This window comes from Tachypleus tridentatus, chromosome 4 (genome assembly GCF_004210375.1).
Source record: "Tachypleus tridentatus isolate NWPU-2018 chromosome 4, ASM421037v1, whole genome shotgun sequence".
Lineage (NCBI taxonomy): Eukaryota > Metazoa > Arthropoda > Merostomata > Xiphosura > Limulidae > Tachypleus > Tachypleus tridentatus.
In genome coordinates this window covers 65,227,934-65,253,694 of record NC_134828.1, presented here as the reverse complement: position 1 = coordinate 65,253,694, position 25,761 = coordinate 65,227,934, and the positions used below count along the sequence as shown (strand labels likewise).

The window sequence follows — 25,761 nt, the reverse complement described above, 5'->3', positions numbered from 1 at the left end:
TCACACTGTTGTTTCGTACCAAGCTAGCATGTTCTGTGTCATGCTGTCATTTTGTGTCGAAGTGGTACACCCTGTATTATGTTGTTCCGCGCCTAATCAGCACATCACAGAAGACCATACTGTGTCAAAACAACTTGCAAACGACACTTTTTTGTGCTGGGTGAGAGCAACTTACCATGAGCTACACCACTTCTGTTTCAAACCATAGGTTATTTCATCTACTGATGTGAAAATTAACCGTGTAACAAACTGGACTGAGTTGAGGTAGTTTGATCATTTCCATAATCAGATACTATGACCAAGCAGGGGCTAAATTCTCCCAAGAGAAGCACAAGGTGTCAAGTATTATAATTTATCTCGGACGAGTTTCCGATTTATTATGAAACACGTGTTAATGTGTTACAATTTCAAACAGCCAGAAATTTTAATGTTCATTTAAAAGTTAACTGAATGTCAATATGTATCAGATTTATGATATTTGCCAACAAGATTGTTACACATAATTTTCTTTCTTAACACGAATATATTTTAATATACAAACAACAAGACAGTTTATAATAATGGTAATTATTAACAGTTACTACAAATAATGATTTATATACAAACTTTTCACAAACTTTCAAACAATACTCTGTCTTCTATCTGATCTGGAACTAAATATTCTATCGACGGTTCACGGAGAGCGAATTACTTCTAAGTTGATAAACTAACTAGCTCTCTATTTTGGCTTATCTCATACTATTTACAAGATGGCTTTTCTCTAACAGCGACATTAAATGTCCTCGTAGAAATGCTAGCGTCCAAAGTTAAGTCACTGAAGCTGAACGTTTTGTAATGTTTCAAATCCATAAACGTTCCTGTTCAAATACCCGAAGTTCTCTGATTAATAATTGTTTGTCACAAATATTGCTACCGAGCTTTATAATATGCTAACTGTAGCAAACCAACAATATAATTAAACTGTGTCCCTGCGTATTGCGTAACTACCTTTTTTACTCATTAGGCGAGATATACTGACAATCACTTGTCTTTCAGATACACACATCGTATAGTGTTTATTCTTACGCTCGAGAATCTTCTATAAATTTAGAAAACAGGAGGGACTTTCGCAATACACATTTAACAACATACGTCACATACATTTCTAAATATACATTAAACTGAAGCAAACATAATGTTAAAATAAATGTGTAACGGATTTGTCGTTAGACAAGGAATCAAAGTAACCTCTTCATCCTTTGTTAAAAAATTACGAACCCTCCTCTTCAAGTCAATCAAGCGGTACCCCACGTGGAATTCCAAATAAAACAGGTCTCGAGTACCGGTGAGTATATCGATAGAACTTCACTTCTTCTATTAGTATGGCCATTGAAATTGTACAACTTAATTTATATTTAAAAGGTCTATCTTTTGTTAAACTCAGCGCTATATGTATATTTCGTGAGTAATTTTCCAGTTCTATTTAGTTCAACTTTGTGACAAAAGCATCAATCTCCTATAACACAATGTATATTTACTCTTAGTATAGATTATATTAATAAACCTTTGGTTCTATTTACAACCACTCTCTGTGTTTATCTCGCGGGCTCGTATCCCTGTTGCACCGACATGCTCGCCCTTTCAGCCGTGAGAACATTATAATATGACGGTCAATTCCACTGTTCGTTGATAAAAGAGTAGACCAAGTAATGGTGATGGGTGGTGATGACTAGCTGCCTTCCCTGTAGTTTATCACTGCTAAATTAGGGACGGTTTTCGCAGATAACCTTCGTGTAGCTTTGCGCGAACTTCCAAACAAACTCTGTGTTTACACAATTGTATGTGTGAATTTTGTCAAAAGTCCCTATTTCTTTTTAACATCGCTCACTTTGTAAATTCTATAAAAACATAAACTCTTTTCATTAATATAGTCCCTTGTATATATTTTGTTATTGACTTACCTTTTTGAATAGACATTATGTTAAGACTATAATTTTTTGTTTGATACGTCAGTATGTTTATATGCTGTCACTAAGTTCCTAGTTTTATTTATCCTGTTTATCACATACATGAATAAACCTCCAGTGCTCTTTAACAAACCTCTGTGTGTAGATTCTGTTAATGAACACCAAATTATCTATTACACCAAAATGTTGTGTTTCATAAGCAGGCAACAATTCTTTATATTTAACAAATCTCTCAAGACCCCCACTTCGTGAGAAATTACGTGTACGTCGCTCCGATCGAAGAAAGTATGAAGTATGTATATTTTTATAAATAAAAACAGGAAAAAAATATCATTGTTCAAAATACTCATTCTTATATTAACTGTCGATAAATACATACTTTAGCTTTTACTTCCCCGTAACTCTCGGCACTAACAGTATTCATTTCACCATTTCTCAATCAATATGGTTAAAAGTAATCCAACTTGCACATTATGAAATTACATGTAATTGTTTATAAAGATCGTAAGCAACGTTACTACCGAGTAAGATATATTCACTTTTCCAGGCCATGCAGGCTAGTTTATTGGAGTATTTTCCTGAAACTAATGGAGACGGATTGAACGTGTCCTGGGCTCATGCTGTCAATAGCAAGGAACGACTGGCGGCTGCTCTCAGGTGTGAGTATCATTAATATATTCGTGTTTAGTGAAAGAAGACTTGTATTTATGAGATCAATTTAAAACATAGCTTTGCTATATATTACACTGCTAGGGTTAATGTATGAATGTTTAGATACAGTCTGGTCTACGGAAACATCAGTTTTCATGTAGTACTGGAAGAACGAAGAAACCGAGAAGAAAACATTAGGTCTGAATGTTCTCGAAACAGAAGCGACGATATGATACATACCGTTTTTGTGTAAAAAATTTATGATATAGGTGTGTGTATGTATACTTTAGTAATGACAATATAATGTACATACTTAGGGACATACACACACAGAGATATATGAAGTACAGGTATCTGTCTGTCACTGGTTTGTTGTGACGAAGTGATTATATTTGGTAGAGTAACTCGGGTAAACTGTTTAAAGATGGACTTTAAATGGATAACCAATCGTATGAAAGGTTCGAGTATGACAGTCAAATACCGTCTTAATGCCCTAAATGAAGTCTCAGCGGAGGAAGAAGGACGATATCAAGATACGTGCAGCAGACCCTAAACGAAAATGTCAGTTAATGTCGGAGGTGTCCTTTCATCGAACAAAAATCTCGTGTGCTACCACTCAAAATGATTACAGCCCGATCATCCGAAAGAACATAGTTCCAAAAGGTTAAAAGCTCTTATGGTCATAGTCTCAATGCGTTATAAGTCCTTATGGTCATCATTGTGACAAAGGATTTTATGTCCGTATTTCCGAAAGACCAATATTGCGAAAATCGAACGTAAAAGCAACTAGACATGTATGCTTAATGTTCATTCAGTTTATTATATTACGTAAGCAGTAGTTTGTGTTTTATATTAAATTAGGGATAAGCCGATACCATTTTGAGGTATATCATCTGTAATTATTCCAGAGACTTACATTAATGTTCCCTGTAACGAAAGTTTTCTAATTTTTTGAAAAATTGTGTTAAAAATTTCACAATAACAATATCATTATTATTAGTATAGTAACAGAATGAAAATGTTGAATAGTAATAAGAAAAACAAACTCCACTACTAGTAATGGAAAATTTTCGGAATATCTGTCTGTCCCCCTGAAATTAGTAGTAGAGGGCGGTCAGTGGTCCCTTTTACTGCATTACTTTTTTAAAGCCTAACTTTGCCAAGTACCCTTCCCAAGGATTTATACAGAATGATAATAATATAATAAACATCATTTTTACCATAATTGTCTCGATATCACATCTTTAAAGATTTGCTCATTAATTTATTGAATCAAGGAATTTGGTTACTATTTTAATTATATTTTTGTAATATCATGTGCATATTATTATTATTTTCTGATAGCTTTTCGCTGAACATTACGGTTGACGACGTTAGAGTTGTTACGGTTCTATATAATTATTCATATCTCTTTCATTACAGGAAAAAACCGCATTTTCAAAGCGCGGCGCGTAACTAGTCAAACATTGCCATGTGTATATATTTCTGTTTCTGTTCTTCTAATCGTCCTGTGAGGTTTGATCCATTCACGCTTGATCCCTAAAACAGAGTTGGATAAAGCATTCAGGGCCAACTTGTTGATTTGCAGATGAAATCCTAGGACGTTTAACGACAGGGCACAAACCCAGATATGCTCCACCGCCCCTATTCTCCAGTACCCAAAACTTACTTATGTAACGATTACCACCCCCAAAAAGACACAAATACAAGGGACAACCTTATGACATTGCTCATAATGCCATAAACGAAGAATACTTTGTAAGGATCTGGTACCTGTTCCCCAAGTAAAAGTATTTATAATACAAAAACCCAGCTTTAAAATGTTCTTAGAAAGTCCTCGCTATATCTAGAGATACATGCATTTGTATGTTTTTTTTTTTAAATGTATGGTTTATTACTGACATTATACCATACTTAGTATGTATGTTTTTTTGGTTTTTTTTACTGACATGATACCAGATTCTCATAATCAGAAATAACAACGAGTACAAAAGTAACTTGCGAAATACACTCAGAAAATACCACAACGAGTGCAGAAGTAACTTGCGAAATACACTCAGAAAATACCAACTACAAACACATTTCAGATATTTTCGTTTCACTAGAAAAACGTTTATTTCAAGAGCTATCGAAAGACCTTCAACTGTACAAGACAGTCAAATGATATTTTTTAAAACTGAACTCTGCATAATAATACAAACATTTCTGTGCGTGTACATATAATCCTGTATATGTTTAAGAATAATAATTTTAAATGTTCTGTAGGTACAGAACAAACAATTCTCTGTATTGATTTTAAACAGTTCTCTTGAGTATTTCTGCAAAAAACATTAAATGATTCTGTATATGTTTCTCTGTTATTATTTGAACATGTATGAGTTTGTGCATAATCATTTAAATATTTCTAAGTGTTTCTGTGTAATGATTTGAGTTTAAAAAATCTATATGTTTATGTGTATTTGCGGTATGCTTTTAAACGATTCTGTACGTGTTTCTGTGTCAAGATTTTAAAATTTATATTTTTTTCTAGGAGGTGAACTAATAAATTCGATACATGTTTATGAGTCATAATTTAAAAAAAATTATGTATGTGTTTTTGTGTAATAACTTTAACAGTTTGGTACATGATGCTTACTGTGTAATGAACAATTCCCTACTTGTTTCTTTAATATAATTTTACACAATGATATGATTGTACATAATGGCGCACGTGTTTCCGTGTAATAAGTAAAATTCTGTATGCATTTCTGCGTATTGATCGAAGCAGTTTCGTATGTATTTCTGCGTATTGCTTTTATTTAACATTTTGATGCATCTGTTGAATGGTTTTAAACAATCCTATTTCTGTTATTGATTTCAAACAGTTTTTTACGTGTTACTGTGTTATTGTTTTAAACCATTGTGCGTGCTTCTTGTATTTTTGTAATTTTGCATTTGATTTTTTTTTGCAGTGAGTTAAACAGTTTTGTGTGTATTTCTGTGCAGTCAATTAAATATTTCTATATGTGTCTCTGCGTAATGATATAAAGAATTCTCATTGCGTTTTTATATATTGAGTTAAATAATTGTGGGTTTGTTATTACATAATTAAACTATAGTTTATTTGTTTTTGTGCTACAATTTAAACAATTCTTTGTAAATTTCTGCCTAATGGTTGAAACACACACACTATATTTTCCTAGTTATTAATTATAAATAATTCTGCATATGTTGCTATGTGTTGACTTAAACATTTACGTGATAATTTTTAATCATGTTTGCATTTAAATTATCTCAACTTTTCCCATATGTTTCTACGTAGTGATTTCAACAGCTCTGCATGTTTCTGCGTTACGAAATTGAATTATTATGTACGTGTTTTTACGTAATGATTTAACTAATTTTAGGTGTGGATCTGTACTATTAGTTAAACGATTCTTTACGTATTTCTGTATTATGATTTTAAACAATTTTTAGGTATTTCTGTATTATGATTTTGAACAATTCTGAATGTGTTTCTGTTTAGTTATTTTAAATAATTTTGTATGTGCTTTTGCGCAGTGAGATAAATAGCTGTGTGTTTCTCTGTTATGATTTTAATAAATTCTATAGGTGATTTAGCTTAATTTGAACAGTTCTGTTTGTATTTATGTTTCATGATTCAGCCATTTCTAAACATAAATCTGTTTTTCATCCTGTAGTTTTGTGCGAAATTCATAACTAGCCCGAACCAAATCTTTTTTTTTTAAATAGACCCATCGTGTTTTTCTGTGATGATTTATACAATTCAGTATGTTTGAACGAATCTGTATGTGTTTGTGTCAGTAATTTAAATGAATTTATATGTGTGTCTGCATAATGATTCAGACAATTCTGTGTTTCTTTGCAGTGTGTTAATTCTGTACTTGTTACTTTGTGATGGTTTAAACAATTCTGTCTGTGTGTTTGAGATCATTCTAGATGTGTTTCTGTGTACTGATTTAAGATAATTCCGGGTGTATTTTTTGTATATTAATTCACGATAATACTGGATGTGTTTCTGTGTATTGATTTTGTTTGTTTTTGAATTTCGCGCAAAGCTATTCGAAGGCTATCTGAACTAGCCATCTCTAATTCAGCAGTGTAAGAGTAGAGGGAAGGCAACTAGCCACCACCACCCACCGCCAACTCTTGAGCTACTCTTTTACCAACGAATAGTGGAATTGACCGTCAAATTATAACGCCCCACGGCTGAAAAGGCGAGCGTGTTTGGTGCGACGGGGATGTGAACCCGCGACCCTCAGATTACGAGTCGAGTGCCTTATTCACCTGGCTATGCTGGGCCTGAACATGTATAAGCTAGCGTTTAAACAATTTACAAAGTGATTGGCAATTAGGAATTTATTTACAAGAAATGGCTTAAACGATATAAAAACAAAATTCACTTTTTAATAAAGATACAATACAAGATTACGAGTCGCACGCCTTAACCCACCTGGCCGTGTATTAATTTAAGATAATTCTGGTGTGTGTTTCTGTGTATTGGTTTGAAAGAATTATTGTTTGCTTTTTTCTGCAGTGTGTTTATAAATAATTTTGTTTTTCTGTATAGTTAAAGAATTGTGTATGTGCTTCCATTGAATAAATTAATAATTTACATACATGTGGTTTTCCGTGATTATTTAGCCCCAGGGCGAAAAGGGGATGAAAGGAAGGATAACAGAATTAATTTATAACTATATATTTATCATATGTTGGATAATTATGATTACAACACAATAATAATTCCGCCAAAAGAAAGAATTCCGGTTCCTTCCTTACCTTTTTATATCACAAAATGTTATCTTTTGCATCAAATGTTTGTGTTTCAGAACAAGGATACAATGTAATTTTGCAAAGTGTAATTTTTACTCTAAACTGTGATACGTTTATTCTATTAAGTAAAATACGTTTTATGAATAACTAATGAACAATCTAAAAACTCAGTCCTGAGAACCCTAGAAATAAGTTATTTTAAAGTTTCTACTTAATGGTTTCATCTATTTTCATTTGTTTTCTTTTGAATTTCGCGCAAAGCTACCCGAGGGCTTTCTGCGTTAGCCGTCCCTAATTTAGCAGTGTAAGACTACAGTGAAGGCAGCTAGTCAGCACCACCCACCGCCAACTCTTGGGCTACTCTTTTACTAACGAATAGTGGTATTGACCGAACATTAGAACGCTCCCACGGCTGAGAGGGTGAGCATGTTTGGTGTGACTGGGATTCAAACCCAGGATTCTCGGATTACGAGTCGAGTGCCTTAACCACCTGTCCATGCTGGGCCTTTTTTATCGTAACAACTTGAAAATAATATATTTTTGAGTATTTATTTTAAACAATTACATATTATTGTAAAGTTGTTAATTATGTTATCGCAATCAGCCTGTCTCGTTGTTCTTCTAAAATTAATGGCTACTGAAACGTGCTATGTAATTCAAACTGCTTTAAAATGTACTATTGTTATTATCAGATTTTCAAAGACAGAAACAGTGCCGTCTATGAAAATGTAATAATTTCTAAGCATGTCTGAGAAATCCATTAACAACGAAGTCATTCAATTAGCTTGTTGCTAATCTTAAAGTTTACTTAGAGCGCACTTGTGTATTATTCAACTGAAGCACTTTTGACAAACTTCAACTAATCTAAAAGGTATGTACAAGTATTTTGCTTTAATGTAGACGGTTTTGCTTAAAGTGAAACCATCCGTAGTGGCAAATATGTTTGGTTAACGTTTGTCAATTCTTAAAGTGAAGTCATCCGTAGTGGTAGATATTTTTAGTTAACGTTTGTCAATTGCTTAAAGTGAAGTCATCCGTAGTGGCAGATATTTTTAGTTAACGTTTGTCATTTGCTTAAAATGAAGTCATCCGTAGTGGCAGATGTTTTCAGTTAACGTTTGTTAGAGTTACCTATAATGCATTAGTATATGGTGACAGAATTTTGTTCTTTTAGTTGAACCACGGATTAGTGTACAATAATTAACACTGACAGGCTTCAGTTAATCTAAAAAAAAACTGTATAAATGTTTTGTGATTAAAATTTGTTAGTGTTCTCTACACAGTACTGATTCACAGTTGCTGAGGTTTTATGGTTGAAGTGACAGAAATGTTTCAGTTGTTACTTCTAGTTACGAATGAAACTATGGAATACGCACGCTTGTAGTAGGGGCAAAGTTGAAGTTTCTGGGATAAAACATCCACAAACTGTCTCAAGTTCTGCTTTTGTAAATGTTGTATAAGTTGAAAGACATTAAATTATACCATTTACTCAGTTACACAAACTTCTCTTAATATTACTTCCTTAGAAGTTTCATTATTTTATTGTTTTTGTATGCATACCTTCTCGCAAAAAAAAAAAAAAACATTCATTAAACAAATTATCGACTGCCAACACTGTGAAGTAATATGATCAAAATCAATTAAAGAAATTATAAACTGCCATCATTGTGAAGTAATATGGCCCAAATCAAAATCAATTAAACAGAAGATAAACTGCCAACACTGTGAAGTAATATGACCCAAATCAAAATCAATGAAACAAAAGATAAACTGCCAACACTCTGAAGTAATATGACCCAAATCAAAATCAATGAAACAGAAGATAAACTGCCAACACTGTGAAGTAATATGACCCAAATCAAAATCAATGAAACAAAAGATAAACTGCCAACACTCTGAAGTAATATGGCCCAAATCAAAATCAATGAAACAGAAGATAAACTGCCAACACTCTGAAGTAATATGACCCAAATCAAAATGAATTAAATAAATAATCAACTGCCAACAGTGTAGAGTAATATGATCTAAATCAAAATCTATTCAACAAATGATCAACTACCAACAGTGTAGAGTAATATTACTCAAATCTAAGTCTAAAGATTTATATTAAACCAGCATGTGGAGCTTCAATAGTTCTTTACCTTTAAAATCAACGATGAGTTAAATGTTTATAAATATTACTTAAGTGTACAAAACCTCTACTCCCCAAACTATGTACGAATAGTTTAGTTCTCTCTTTAGCAGAGGTAATTTTTTTTTCTTCCTGTGTGTTCTTTCTTCTCTTGTTGATCAGGTCTGTGATCCTGCTTGGATGCGTGATGAACAACTGAAGTCAATCCATTATTGCTTTACTAAAGCGATAACTAACGAGCAGCACGGGATAGCACGCACACTTTCACATGATTAGATAACAGTGTGACAGTGAGGTCTCTGGATCGGGAGATCTTTGATCTTGCTTGCTGTTTCATTTCTAGGCCCATGTAACTCTTCTTTTCACAACCCTGTAACTTCTGTACCACACGAATGATATATATTTAAAAATGGCTGGTATGAGTAGAGAAAGCTCTATGTAGAGGAGCGAACAAAGTTTCGACCTTCGTTGATCGCTCCTCTACATAGAGCTTTCTCTATCCATACCAGCCGTTTTTACATATTTTTTTTCTATACAAGTGGGTTTTCTCGTCATCACACAAAGGATATCTTCTGCCTCGAGTTCGATATAGTCTTTGAGTAATTTTTATTTCAAAATTATATTTATATGCAAAAACATACTCAGAAATCTGGGTCACTATCAAGTGGTCACTAATTATCTTATCATCCGCAGCCCAAGTTATGGTGCTGGAAGCCAATATCAGCATGTCGACCAATAGTCGCTTCCCTGTACCCATCATGGGCCTTCATCCTGCTGCGACGAGTGACATTACTTTGGAGGAGTGGCTGCACGAGGCAATTCCCCACAACAAGGGACTAAAACTGGACTTCAAAACCACAGAGGTAGTTGAACCGGCTTGCAGAGTTCTAGCACGTGTTGCTGAACAGGTAGGTACAGTGATCTTATTATAAAGTAGAGAACTGGGTTACAGCTAATAATTTGACTAGTTGTTTCACGTTTATCTGTCGTTCTTACATCACGTATTTTTGTGTTTGATCTGCTCTTAGCTATCGAACTTACGTTATCACTTTCCTTTTCGTTCCCTGCTGAGACAGCGGTAAGTCTTCGGATTTGCAACTTAACAAGTGGTTTCGATTCCCCTCGGTGGAAACAACAGGTAGCCAAATGTGGCTCTGCTATAAAAACAAAAACATACGCTTTCTTTTTTTCGTGCCCCCAGTGGCACAGCAGTATGTCTGCGAACATACAATGTTAGAAACTGCGATCCGGTACCCGTTGTAGGTAGAGCACAAATAACCCATTGAGTAGCTTTGTGCCTAATTCCAAATAATTCAAAACAATTCTCTTTTCCTCATTTTCCCATCTTTCCTTCTTTAGTTTTTCATCTTTTCACTAATTTTCCATATTTCATCATTGTCTGTATAGTATTCCTTCATCCGTTATAGTTTATCTATCTTGTTTTTGTTTAGTTAGTCTGATGCCAACGAAACTAGGACGTTTTGAGAGAAGGTCTGTAACAGCTCTTTCCGACGTGGAAAACAAAGGAATGGGAATCAACTTGGGGTATCTGGGACCATTCAGAAAAAAAGATCTGTAATAAGTTTTACCCCACCTTTAGTATGCTTATAATTTGTGAGAATCGACGGACAAAAAAAAATGACAATAACAAAACTCCCTGTTTAAAAACACCCACGTGTCAAAGTAGTTTAGTACTCCCAACACACCTGTTTTAGCCAAGCAGCTAGAGGGTGAAACAGTTAATCATGTTACATCATACCAAGACACACCAGTGTAGTTGTTAGATCTAGCTCTTATAAATATTTGTGTGATCAGACTACAGAAACAGAGAGAAGTATTGTTTCTCGATCAGCCTGATGATGAAGCCTTTTATATTGGAAACTATTATGCAGGACTGTCGTCGAGATGCACGAAATTCAAAGATAACATGACCGAACGTGATAAAATGGGTTTTAACAACGCAATGAGACCTAAAAAACGTTTTAATATAAGATACTCAACAATTTGTGTTTATAATTTCTTTCTAACTTGAGAGTTGCCGGTTCGAATCCCAGTCACACTAAACATGTACGCCCTTTCAGCGGTGGGGGCGTTATAAGTTACGGTCAATCCCACTATTTTTGGTAAAAGAGTAGCCAAAGAGTTGGCGGTGGGTGGTGATGACTAGCTGCCTTCTTCTAGTCCTACACTGCTAAATTAGGGACGGCTAGCGCAGATAGCCCTCGAGTAGTTTTGCGCGAAATTCAAATCAAACCAAACTTTCTAACTTCTCTAGTTCTGCGTTTTGTTAATGTTCTTATATTAATATTCCACGTTCTGCTTAAAATATCACTTTTTATCACAATGGCTTCTTTCTAATTTGTTTTATTTTTTCCACTTATACATTTTTTGCACTCAATAACCTTCCTCAAAGTTTGGCCTGGCATGACCAGGTGGTTAAGGACTCGACTCGTAATCCGAAGGTCGCGGGTTCGAATCCCCACTACACCATACATGCTCGCCCTTTTAGCCGTTGGGATGCTATAATGGTACGGTCAATCCCACTATTCGTTGGTATAAGAGTAGCCAAAGCGTTGGCGGTGGGTGGTGATGACTAGCTGCCTTCCCTCTAGTCTTACACTGCTAAATTAGCATGCAGATATCTGCATGTATCTTTGCGCGAAATTTAAGCCAAATCCTTAAGTTTTTGTATTCTTATTTATTTTTTCTTATATTTTACCAAGTTTCACATTTTACTTTTCTATCACATCATTTTAAATTTTCTTCTTATTTTTTTAGTTTTTAATCATGACTTTGTTTCTTGTTTTTAACTAGTTCCTTCAACTTGTAATGATTTTTTATTATTTTTGTTTTCGTTGCCACCTATTCGTTAAAGCAGCGTTTCCCAAACTTTTGCCATCCACGCCCCCTGTAATAACATTTTTTTTTTTTTGCGGGGTCCCCTATTTTTTCTTTCAATCAGTGAAAGAGTGAGTTAAGTGACGAAAGTAATATATGAATACGCATCAAAATGCTATATGTATTGTATAAAGTACTTATTTTAGTAATTGAAAATTATATTAAGATGCTTAATTTTGTGTTATTGCATTGTTGACTTCATCCTAACCACACGTGTGAAATGCTGCTTTACAGAATTTAACAACCACTATTTTCATCATGCTTTAATAAAACCCAATATACCTTTAGTTGTACCTCATTTCCGCAGTTATCTTACGTTTTTACCTTCTCTTCGAGACTTGTTTTAATTATCATGTATTTTAAATTCATCATTTGGTTTACGAGAAGTTTAGAACGCAATTATATTTTCATTGCTAATATTTTTTCATGCGTCTTTTACTTTATAAAATAACATTTTTGTAATATTGCGTTACTTTAACAAACTATAGTCATTTTCGAAACAAGTTATACACTGCTAATATGTCTAAGAATGACTTATTTTGTGTAGTATTGTTGTCGTATATTTGACCAAGTTATCCTGTACAACATTTTACCTATGTTCACGCATTTTATCCTTTATAGCATCGTTGTTTTATGTTCACGCATTTTATCCTTTATAGCATCGTTGTTTTATGTTTGGCCAGTTTATTATATATAACTTCATTGTTTTATGTTTGCCCAGTTTATTATATATAACCTCATTGTTTTATGTTTGACCAGTTTATCCCGTATAACACCGTTGTCTTATGTTTCTTATACTATATAATATAGTTCTCTTATGTTCAAGCATTTTATCCTTTATAGCGTCGTTATTCTATGCTTAACCAGTTTATCCTGTTTAACAATGTTGACCTATGTCACAGAAGTTTATTCTATGACGTCGTATTGTATAGCGTGGACTCAAATTATCCTGAACCCTCTGTTGTCTTTATTGGAGTACTTAATCCATTTATTCCACGTTATCCAGTGTCAGATCCCTCGACCCTGTTACACGCTTGGGTTCTATTATTTCACTTTTCCGCTGTCAGACCAGTTTAACTTTAATTTTTGCTAGAGAATCATAAGTTTTGGTAAAATAAATTTATAATGAACAACCTGACCAAAGGTTAGTTTGTGGAGACGACGTTTCAACACACTTTTTCAAGCTTCTTTAGACAAGTCCCCCGGTGGAACAGCGCCAACTCTTCGGATTTACAACGCTAAAATCAGGGGCTCTATTACCTTTGGTAGACACAACAGATAGCCCGATGTAGCTTTTCTATAACAAAACACACTCTCTTCAGACAAGTTATTGTGTTTGTTTTCCTGAGTCTTTCCAGTTCTTTTGGTTTGGTTTGTTTTGAATTTCGCGCAAAGCTACTCAAGGGCTATCTGCGCTAGCCGTCCCTAATTTAGAAGTGTAAGACTAGAGGGAAAGCAACTAGTCATTACCACCCACCGCCAACTCTTGGGCTACTCTTTTACCAACGAATAGTGGGATTGACCATCACATTATAAAGCCCCCACGGCTGAAAGGGCGAGCATGTTTGATGCGACGGGAATTCGAACCTGCGACCCTCAGATTACAAGTCGAACGCCTTGACCCACTTGGCCATGGCCTTTACCAGTTCTATTGTCCTGTATTGAAGCAGCTTATCCTGTATCATACTATCATATTGAGTATTAACAGCTTATCTAATATCTTAATGTCATCCTCATCAGAGTAACTGTTTGTCATATTGTTATTTTATTTTGTTGCAGGATGTTTCAAACTTATTCTTTTCACATTTTCGTCCTGTGTAGAAACAGCTTATTTTGCCATATTATTGTCCAGTGTCGGAACAGTTACTCCTGTGTCATATTGCCTCCCTGTCTTAAAACAGTTTCTGTGATTCCATTTTGTCCTGTGTAATAGTAGTTCATATTGTACCATGCTGTTATCTTGTGTTGAAGCAACTTTTGTATAACACTGATATATTATTGCAGAGCAACGTATCTTGTGTCATATTGTATCATACTGTTTTTTCTGTTAACATTTTATCTTGTATCAAAGTGACATTTCTTCTACCAGTCTGTTACACTGTGTCACAGCAGGTTATGTCATGCTATCTTCGTATATCGACTATGTTTATTTGTTACGTGTGTCATACTGTTGTACTATGTTGTAGCAAGTTCTTTGTGTCATGCTGGCATATTAAGCTGGGGTAGTTGATTTTGTGTCATATCATACATTTTTTCTCAGCTCAAACAGTTCATCTAGTGTCATGATGTCATTCTGTGTCAAAACAGTATTATATCATGTTGCGTTGTTTGTGTGGAAGCATATCGTTTTGTGTCACATAGTTTTTGTGACACAAGTGGTGTAAATTGTTAGTTGCATGAGTGTGAAGTACTGATACAGGGGCTTGTTTGTTTGGAATTAAGCACAAAGCTACACAATGAGCTGTCTGTGCTCTGCTTACCATGGGTATCGAAACCCGAATTCTAGCGTTGTAAGTCCGCAAACATACCAATGTGCCACTAGTATGCAGGAGCTACTCCCAGAAAAGTGTGAATTCACACCATTTGCCAAAAATGCGATTTCACTCTGACAGTAAGATCATGAAGTATTAAATATTAATACTTTGAAAAATCCATACTTCCTACAAATTTTGACTTCTGAATTTCGTGCAAAGCTACATAAAGCTATCCGTCGCTGATAGACTAGAAGTACGGCAGGTATTAAACATTGCCCATCATTAATTCTTAGGCTATTTTCGTCAGACCGAAATCTCCAAGACTCGGAATAGTAGTTTGGTTGTTTGTTTTTTGTTTTGGAACAACAGATCCACAAAAAGGACATACTAACCGTAGGGCCACACTCGTCTCTTTTATACTAATAATCTTAACTTTAAATATGTAGATTTTAAAAAGTTACTGTCTTTTTAAAAACTGTTAAAATGTTTTATATCAATCATAAATTTATCATAAAAATGGTTTATTAATAATTGTTTTCGTTATTCTTCAAAATATGACTTACACTGCCTTCCATTATAAACTCAAACCTTTACATATATAAGAGGAATGTAGTTTTAAATTTTTTTTTCTAGACTTAGACCAGTTATGGTGCGAAATTTCATCCTGTCAACAATAAGTGGTGTGTGTTTGAAGACACACTTCAATCGCACCTTTTTAATGAAGTAAGTTTACTATGTTATCTTGTCTTATATAATAATTCGCGCTCCAAACTTATAGTTTTGAGTTTAATAAAAGTAGAACAAGAATTGGCGGTGGGTGATGTTTAATAACTGCCCTCTCTCTAGTTTGTCTTGTCCCAACCAGCAAAGGTTAGCTTCGTTTAGTTTTGGGCGAAATTCAACAAACAGTACTTCTACGAAGTATGTCCCTTTAAAATATTAGTATTAGAGTAGCTTACCGTGTTTTGCTGTTGTCAGTTTTACACCTCATATTGTGTCATACCGTCGTCCCATTTTATAGGGGTAGTTTATCATGTGTCACTTTGTTTTGCTGCAGCTTATTTTGTCCCGTACCGCCGTCCCTCATCAAAACAGTTTATTGTATGAACTCATACAGTAGTGTATTAAAGCAGCTTTCGTGTCATGCTATCGCTTTGTGACGATTGTTTGTTTGTTTTTTAACTTCGCGCAAAGCTAGACGAGGGCTATCTGCGCTAGCCGTCCCTAATTTAGCAGTGTAAGACTAGAGAGAAAGCAGCTAGTCATAACCACCCACCGCCAACTCTTGGACTACTCTTTTACCAACGAATAGTGGAATTGACCGTACATTATAACGCTCCATGACTGAAAGGGTAAGCGTGTTTGGTGTATCGGGGATTCGAGCCCGCGACCCTCAGATTACGAGTCAAGCGCTTTATCCACCTGGCCAGGCCTGGCCTCCTTGTGACAAAATCAGATTTATTTTATATAATACTTCCACTTTGTGTCAGATCATATTTTAGTGACCTATGCTGTCCTAGCCGTTCTCAATTAAAGTAGCTTCAAGTATTTCTTGCCTAATGTCGCACCGAATCAGAGTAGTTTAACTTCTTTTATCCTGTGTGGAGCAACTTATGTTTTTTGGTACACGGCTTGCTCCTGTGTCTAGTAGTTTATATTGTAACCCCATGTTGTCCTGGTCAGCGCAGCTGATCATAGACTTATTTTGTGTCGAAATAGCTAATTTTCCTATCATATGTCAACTTGTTTTGAAGCAATATATCTTATACGCTACAGTAGGCCTAGCATAGGCTAGTGGTTAGTGCACTCGACTCGTAATATGTGTGTCGCAAATTCGAATCTCGTCAACGAACATGCTCGCACTTTAAGCTGTTGAGGCATTATATCGTTACAGTCAATCCCATTATTCGTTGATAAAGGAGTTACCCCAGAGTTATAGTAGGGTACTATTGACTATCTGCATTTCCTCTAGTCTATCGCTACTTTGTTATGGAGGGTTAACGCAGATAGTCGTTGAATAGCTTTGCGAGAAATTCCACAAACAAACAATGCTTTGGTAGAGTAACTCACGTTTTGTCTTTCTCAGTTTGTGCATCATATCTTGGCCACGTTGTTTTGAGTTAGAGCAGCTCGTGTTTTATTATACACTGTCGTCTTGTGCTGAAGCAAACTCATTATGTGTTATACTACTTTAAATTTCTTGCTCCAATACAATGTATTTTGTGACACATATAGTCCCATTCCGGAGGTGCTTTCATTATGTTAGTATCATCTCAGTCCAAAATCCTTATATTGTGCCATACTGTCGTACTTTCTCGCAAATATTTGTTTTGTGTCATTTTGTCTAATTTCTGACCATTGTATTTTATGTCATACTATTTTTCTATGGCGGAATGATACTGGATTCTTGTGTACTAAAATTTCAAGAAGTGCAAACTGGTTTTTATTCCGGTGATTCGTGTATTGCTTGATTTTATCACCTTCGTATTGTTTATCGTGACATTACCTTCTCGTTATATGCGTTATGCTTCAACCCATATACATGTTTGTAAGGGCTGTTGACATTCGTCGGTTGTTGGCGTCAACTGCTGTGCACTATCTAAATAAGTACTACTGATACATACTTCACAAAAACAACTACAGCGGCCATTGACCTTGCCAGATCAGTAACGTGTTTATTAAAACTGCATTTCAACAGGAAAACGTAATAGTGACAAGTTTGCAAATATAAAATTATCTTTTAAAGTGTCGTGGTGTCTCCATTTTGTTGTCAGTTCTTTAGTTAGGACACAAGCTCGAGGATGTTACGAATTTTACACATGTTGTTAATCTCTTTAAAGAGTGACATTTTTTACTTTTAAAAAATCAGTTTAAGTCACGAATGAGCTACTTCCTTCAAACTGGTCTTCTCAACAGTACTTACCCTCTCAAGGCGAACAGAAACGATTGGTAACTCTTAGAAATGTCGGGGAATAATTTTCTTCTGGAACTAATAATTCTCTTTGTTTCCCACACGTTAACGAAATTGGATTTTTCTAAATTTGTCTTAACACGATGGTATATAAAAGCACAGAAGTTAAAAAAGAAAAGTAATAAGCTATATCAGGTTTCTATATAACATCGTGTTAAAAATACCATATTGTTATGTAATACAATAACTTGTTTTGACAACTGGTAGTATTATCAAGTCTGTTTCATTAAGAAAGGTCGTGTTTGCACACGTTTCATTTACTCTTACCTTCTAGTCTATGTGTAATGTAAATAACTCTGCGCCCGTAGTTACACTGTTGCCATCTGCTGTTATGATACTAATACTTCTGATGTTACAGTAATCTAATTATTTAGGGCTCTTGTCGATTGCTACAGTTAGTTAACATATAACACTTCCTGACAACTTAATCATAAAATCTGGTCCTTCGTTTTAAGGCGTACTGAAATAAAATTGTAAACGAAGTACGGGTTTAATACAACTGAATATTTTTAGTTTATTCACTATTCCATGTTATTGCTGCGATAAGGGAATAGAAAAACCTTTAAATGCTGGGCTTTAGTTAAGATTAGGGATATATAACTAAGAATGTAGCTTCAAAGAATTTTTTAAATGCTCGATTGTGTACTAAACGCGTTACTAGTTTCTATGTACGTTAAATTATTATCATTATAAAGTTTAATCCAAATATTTTATACTGTTAAGTTTCCTCACATACTGTTGGAGGGAGATCTGTATAAAAATGTAATCATTTTTATAATTCGGTATAGTATATATATTATGTTATGAAAAGTCACTACATTCCATGATTTTGTATAATATAAACTTGGAGCATGTTTATTGATAACTATAAGAATTAATTGTTTCATATCCAACAATAACGTCGGGTGGACTTTTATGTGCCTGCTTGACTGTTTGTATTTTAGTTTCACTCGCGAAGAGCAGCCAGTGTAATTAGTTTCTGAAAACAATAATATATTGGGCTTAATACATCAATCCATAAATCGTTTTTACAACGTAAGTTACTTTCGCGCGTGCTCTGTTGTTGATTTATTTTCATTACTTTGATTTTGTATCGTTTTTCATTACACCACGAGGACGAAGTAATTTGTAGATTAAAAAAGTGTTACGTTTTGATAAAAAGCTCAGTTTGACAGTTTTAATGTGTGTTTTCGGTGATATCTGTATGTGTTTGTAACATTGGCTTTAAACGGAAATTGACTGTGATGAAGAATAACTAACTTGATCAGCCATCCAAACATGAGCTGGTGGTAGGTGAACTCTTTTGGTTGTGTAACTAAATTACCTTCTAGTTAGCGCTGAGTCAGTAAATTGAAGGTGAAATCAACAAAAGTTTGAAGTCACTGGTCCGCCGATATTGTATTGTAAGGTCTTAAATACAAGCAAGTTCTGAGAAAACTGAATCACTCTACAGATCCTTTGTGTACACTGATTAAATTGTAAGCATTAAAAAAAAGACAATAGTGCAGGATTTAAATATTTCTTTGCATGAATATTTCATTAAAGCATAATGTTTACTTTAAAACTGTGTTAAACACGGAAAGGCGGAGAGAAAAAACAAGAGTTCTAATGTTTCTTTATTGTAACTATTTTCTTTGTAACAAAATAAACTGGTACTGCTACACTGTAGTTTTCAGCCACAAATAGTTCTCGTAACGATACGGGTGACATGATAAACATGAAAGACTACCCATGTAACCCAGTATGGGTTTAATGAAACGTATTAAGTTGTTTTGTTGAAATGGGAAAAGTAAAACAATAGTAATAATATTGAAAACTGAAACACCCCTTACACGCATGTATGTCATATATATTAATGAACCATTATTCCAAAAACATCTACTAGTTATTCAACCAATGCAAAAAATTACTTCATTTCGAGCGGCAACTATACCTTTACATTAATTCCAACTCTACTGAACTCTACCTGAACTTTAAGAAGTTTCATGTGAGGAATTATGGGTGTGGAAACAGCTTAGTCTGAATTGGTATGACAAGTGCAAGTTATTGTTTTAACCGGAAATGTCACTTTGATTGGATTAACAACAAAAATAAAGGAAAAGAAGAAGAAAAAACGTGAGACAGTTTCTCACCTGACAATTTCTCATGCATGAGCTCGACACATTTAACTTAATGTAAGAAATAACAGAGTTGTTTTACACGCTCTCCAGAAACAATAGACTTCTTTTACAGCCTCTCCAGAATTAACTGTTGTTTTACAGCCTCTCCAAAAATAATAGTTGTTTTACAGCCTCTCCAAAAATAATAGTTGTTTTTACAGCCTCTCCAAAAATAATAGTTGTTTTACAGCCTTTCCAGAAATAATAGTTGTTTTACAGCCTCTCCAAAAATAATAGAGTTGTTTTACAGCCTTTCCAGAAATAACAGAGTTGTTTCACAGCTTGTCCTGAAGTATGCTAATTGTGTAACATCTCAGGATCTACATAACATTTGTTTTGAAAAATTCAGAATTGAATACTTATTTGGAAGATACATTGACTGAATCAAGCGGAGAAGTGTAACTTTTGGCAGGTCCAAGTGTATTTCTTGCAATGTTACCCTGTCACATTAAATGAAAACAGTCTTAAGAGATAAATAAATATGATAGTAGTTTTACACGCGGTATTATCACCATTACAGGAATACATAAAAACTATAAGTTAAAATTTATTAATATAAACTTTTGTTCGTTTAACGAATTTTCAAACGTTTTAAGCTAAAATAAGAAAACAAGCAAAGATGTAATCTTTACACAAAATTCTTAAAATAAAAACTCCTGTCAATTAACGGATTAGGGGGTGAGCGCGATGCCACTGAAGCTTACATAAGAAATCTAATTTAATGGCGTCAACAGGTGTGTCGTTATGATTCGATAAGTCAATTTAAAAAAATGTCGTTTATTGAAAAATTAGAAAATAGTTTGGTATTCCTTAGAGCGCTATTTAATTTAAAAATAAATTCCAAGAATATTGAAACTATATCAGTTTTGTTAGCGCTGTTATTTTGGAAGCTGTCTACACTTGAGATAGCAAAATTTCCTATATATCGCCTTTGTTTTATAGAATGCAAATTAATTTTATCTTTTAATACGTGTTAGATATCAATGCTTTTGTTTATTTTTATGCGAATATGTTTATTCTATTATTCGCGGTTGCTATGTTGATATTTAATGTCTTTTCGTACAACACATTTAGTCATTAATTCCTGGTTAAAAGGCCTAGTACATTTATTGCCTATTGTTTTGTCCTGTTACTTGTTTCTTAGAACCGACGTTTCTAGCACAACGAACGACCAATTCCGTATTGTTCTTGTTTTATATGTTTTTAATGTATTTGATTAAGCTTATGTTTCCACCACTGCCATTTTTTTGTCCATGAGTTTTCTTCGACTGTTTATTAATAAATTGGTGCAATGCCGCCACGAATACACTTATGACTGGAGGATATGTCAAAGCCCATCGGGAGAAAGGATATCTCTATAGCAAAATAGGCATAAGATGCATAACCTGGAACAAACACGACCATATATAAAACCATTTGTAACATCGTGAGACAGCACAGACAAAAGACGATTAGCACGCCCACGTGCAGATGTGAAACCACACAAAGAACAACAAAATGTTCAGTAGATGATTAGCAGATACTGGGAAATTGAAACTTTACGCAAGATATAGTAAATCGACGAAGTTTAGGTATAATAAAAACATACTGACATAAATTATAAAATTACAATTCCGTACAAAATCGTCAGAGGGCCGAGGAAACTGTGGATATGTTAAGACACAGATAATGCGTCAACAATAGCATTTTCGCCTCCTCCTCTGACAAAGCCGGCCTTCCAGTGGCGAAACGGTATGTCTGCGAACTTAAACCACTAGACACTGGATTTTGATACTCGTGGTGGGCAGAGCACAGATAGTCCATTGTGTAGCTTTGTATTCTCACGACGGCTGATATGGGTATTAAAACTATATTTAAAGTACCAGCCATCTTGAGAATACACTTTTACTACTCGTGGGTTCCTCGTCATCGTGTAGCTTTGTGCTTAATTACAAACACTATTGCCAACAAAGTCGTTAAATCACCTAACTACTATCCATGAGCATGGTGTGTATGATCCTGGAAGCCAACGTTCGCGTAAAGTGTAGTGTCTGTAAAAGTGTTGTGTCTGTAGTAAGAGGCGTGTGGCCTTAAATTGATCTGACTTTCTTTTATAACCGAAATTTCTATGTCGAAGAATGCGTCATCATGTTCATCAGAATAAACGAGAAAGCTGATGAAAAAGTAGTTTCCATATTAACATGAAACATTGCTCTTAGAAAGTCTGGTTAACACTTCATGTTGCAACATAACACCTTCATATAACAGCTTGGGGAATTTCTGAATCTTTTGGCAACTTGCAAACATGCAAATGATCATTATCTTTCGTTTTCACTGGCATCAGTACCAACATTTTATACATTCTGTTTATTACTGTAAAATATCTTGCACCGTTCTAATATATATTTCTTCTATCCCTTCCATTTTTGCAGAAATAGAATACAGGAAAAAAAGGAGAGAATAATGTCTATGCTTAAAATATTCTATTTCAATTTTGGTTTTTCAGTAAAACTGAGAAGCTTGAGCTTTTTGTCTTGTTTTAAAGTTCTTAGGGTCTTACTTAATGTCTTCTGCTTAATTATATTAGTGGACCGTTCTATTCTGTTCACTAGCCTTAAATTTTGGCCCACTAGTATTGGGTAAAGAATAGCATTGTGGGCCTAAACTGTTTTAAAAGAAACTGGCGTTATTGAAGCGTGACTTTTCTTAACCAGTATTCATCTGGCAGGTAACCCCTTTGTTATTCTAAGAGGTTGGAACACTATAACCTTATTTAGAGTTAGGGATGATTGTTAGTGAATGCAATATGATTGGTGTACTTTTATAGTTTTTGCTTTTAAAAAACAACAACAACGCCTGAGTCGTCTGGTGGAATCCTAGTTTCTTGAAACTTCAGAATTAATGAGAAGTTTGCAATATCTAATTAAATCTGCTTTTGTTTCTGAAGTTACATAATCGGTAGGTCTTTAAACCGCTCTGAAACTGACTAACATCGAGATTTTACTATCATCAGTTAATGCTGCTGTGAACTTCGTAGAATTCAACATGATCATGAAAGAATGAACGATTGGAATTAGTTAAAAAAACTAGTAAAAAACTCGTTATTAAATCGGTGCTAAAATTAAAGTTATTGAAATTGTTGTTAAAATCATAGAGGCATTATTGGAATTAATGTTAAGATTGACTGTAAATTCTAGAAATAAGCGACCCTAAAACACTAATTTTTATTACTTTTTATTTAATTAGGCACTCAACGTTTCACTTTACAGCTTCTTTAGGAGTGTTCTACTAAAAGATAAACTGTATTAAGTACAACCACGCTTGTGTGTGAGACTCTTTCGATTTCACCAATACACATATGATGGCAGATGTCACTTGCAAGTTGGTAAACAACTGGAAGTATGACACGCATCTTTATAGCGTAAACGCGTTTTCATAAGATAGTTTTGTCACGCTGAAGGGTAGTGCAGTGAAAATTTAAAAGTCGATATCTGAGAATGTGACCTAGTCGTTCTGTAGCCTTAAGAAGCAGTTCAGATTTCATGGTTATTTTTTTCTATTTTCTAAGCGTACGTCCTTTAATTAGAGGTACTTTATTTTTTTGTTTTTTTAATTTCGCGCAAAGCTACTCGAGGGTTATCTGCGCTAGCCGTTCCTAATTTAGTAGTGTATGACTACGGGAAGGCAGCTAGTCATCGCTACCCACCATCAACTCTTGTGCTACTCTTTTACCAACGAATAGAAGGATTGACCGTCATATTATAACACCCCCACGGCTGAAAGGGCAAGCATGTTTGGTGCGACGAATTAGAGGTACTGTAAAAGTAAAAATATTCATGGTATTTATGGTAAATTCTTTTTTTCTCGTTTCGGTCTCTCTCTCTCTGTATGTGCTTATTTTTTCATGTTTAAAGTTTGAATCTAATTTGTTTTCACCTTAATCCTTGAAAATTTGCTCGATGTGAAATGTTGGTATTTGTTATTCAAAAGAAGTTATTTTTAGTCAAAGCTTGTAATGCTTTTACCATGACAGGTCCAATCGATTATTTTGAAATCACCAATAACTACTACTATCTTCGACTTTTTTAGACGATTGGAGATAAAACGAATAAAAAATACTTTTTTTATTCGTTAGAAGATGAAACGAGACAGATTGTATATTACTGTTATAATGGATTACAGAAGTAACATCAGGAAAGTCCATACTCTTGTCGTTCGAATGATTAAGGGTGGATTGGATGTCGATGTCTATAGTTGAAAAAGTCCAGATATTTGATTAGAGAATCAAGGTTACATAATCCAAATAATTCATTGATGCATCCAAGCCACAGATCAAGGACAGTGTTGGTATCTTGGCGCCATTTATTAAGAGTGCTTGCTTCAAAACAGTACATAAATAATATAATATAAATAACAGCTACTCGACTATCCATTGCGAAATCATATAGATGAAGATATAATTTATTGTCAAAGTTTAAGGTTGAAATGTAAGATATCAACTGAGAGTCCTTCCATTCCAAATTATGTTTGCGTCCGACATGAAATACGGTGACATCTTCCGTCCGTATAGATGGGTATATAGAACTATAACATTTGACGTCAAGAGTAATGTTATTTTCGTTTCTAAGTGGATTCATTCTTGATTTGAGAAAGTAGGCCTTTCTATATTTTTCAAGTGTACTAGAACGTATATTAGCAACGGCACTAAAAGTGTATGCATAAGCTAGAACACTCTGAATAACACTGTCATATGCTGAGACAATGGTTCTAGTGGCATATTTGCTTTACGTTCTTTAGGTAAACCGTATACATGTATGCAGCTATTAGAGAGTTTAACTTCATCTAGACATTTCTTAGGGAAGTTATTTCTTTTCGTAAATTTATAAATAATTTCTCTATTTCGTTGCAATTTGTTTAGCCTAACCACTATTAAGTACTTGATTTTTTGCTCATCTTTTAGGTAATCAAATATTTTTGTAACTTTTCACAACTTTAAAACCTTTGCATTCACCAGATTCTTAGGTGATGATATAGTATTTTTAAAGGTTTGAATGTAGTAGCTAATTTAAGTTAGGTTTAACTCGATGATTTTCATTACTGTAAAGCTTTCCCGATAATTTCCCTCCTACCCTCAATGTCTATTTCATCAGCTTTATGGGTATGAGGATACTGTCGCTTGTTAGTGGCAAAAAAGTGTCTATTGAGTCGTATGAAAACTGTACGATTTGTTGCATCTGCAGTTGGTGAACTTTCACAAACCTGACGATGACCGAAGAAGGTCGAAACGTTGTTCGCTCCTCTACATAGAGCTTTCTCTACCCATACCAGCCGTTTTTACATATATATTTTTCTCTACAAGTGGGTTTTCTTTCCCGTCATCACGGAAAATTTGTATCTGATTTTATACTGTCAGTTAAGTCGACGATATTCTGCTGTAAAGAAAAATTGTTGCCGTGTTTTCTACTCAGGTTCTAACGTCACAGGTGGATAAGAATGTTGATCCAACTTTTCTGGAAGTAGCGGAGTAAATTTGTCGTGTTCAAGAACGCAACAAAATGACGCGGTTTAGCCTCGAAATCGCAAGCACGCGATTACACTCTTGTTTCTAATAAAATGTGGTTTGTTTTTTTCTGTTTTCATATAAACTGTTCCATCAAGCGATATGTCTGCGAACTTATACTGCTAAAAACCGGGTTTCGATACCAGTTGTGGGCAGAACATAGATAGCTTTTTGTGCTTAATAACAAAGAATAAGAACAATAGTTTGTTGTTGTTTCTT

At 34.5% G+C, this 25,761-nt stretch overlaps 1 protein-coding gene across 1 annotated transcript in view; it reads left to right on the top strand.

Annotated features, from left to right (window-relative positions):
• The first annotated feature begins 2,395 nt into the window (after positions 1-2,395).
• The window catches only part of LOC143249312 (protein FAM151A-like), a 28,018-nt gene continuing 4,652 nt past the window's right edge, over positions 2,396-25,761 (top strand). The window contains exons 1-2 of the mRNA XM_076498933.1: positions 2,396-2,605; positions 10,195-10,409. Coding sequence (XP_076355048.1) covers positions 2,497-2,605; positions 10,195-10,409 — 324 coding nt within the window. The 5' untranslated portion in view covers positions 2,396-2,496. The remainder of the gene's footprint in view (positions 2,606-10,194; positions 10,410-25,761) is intronic.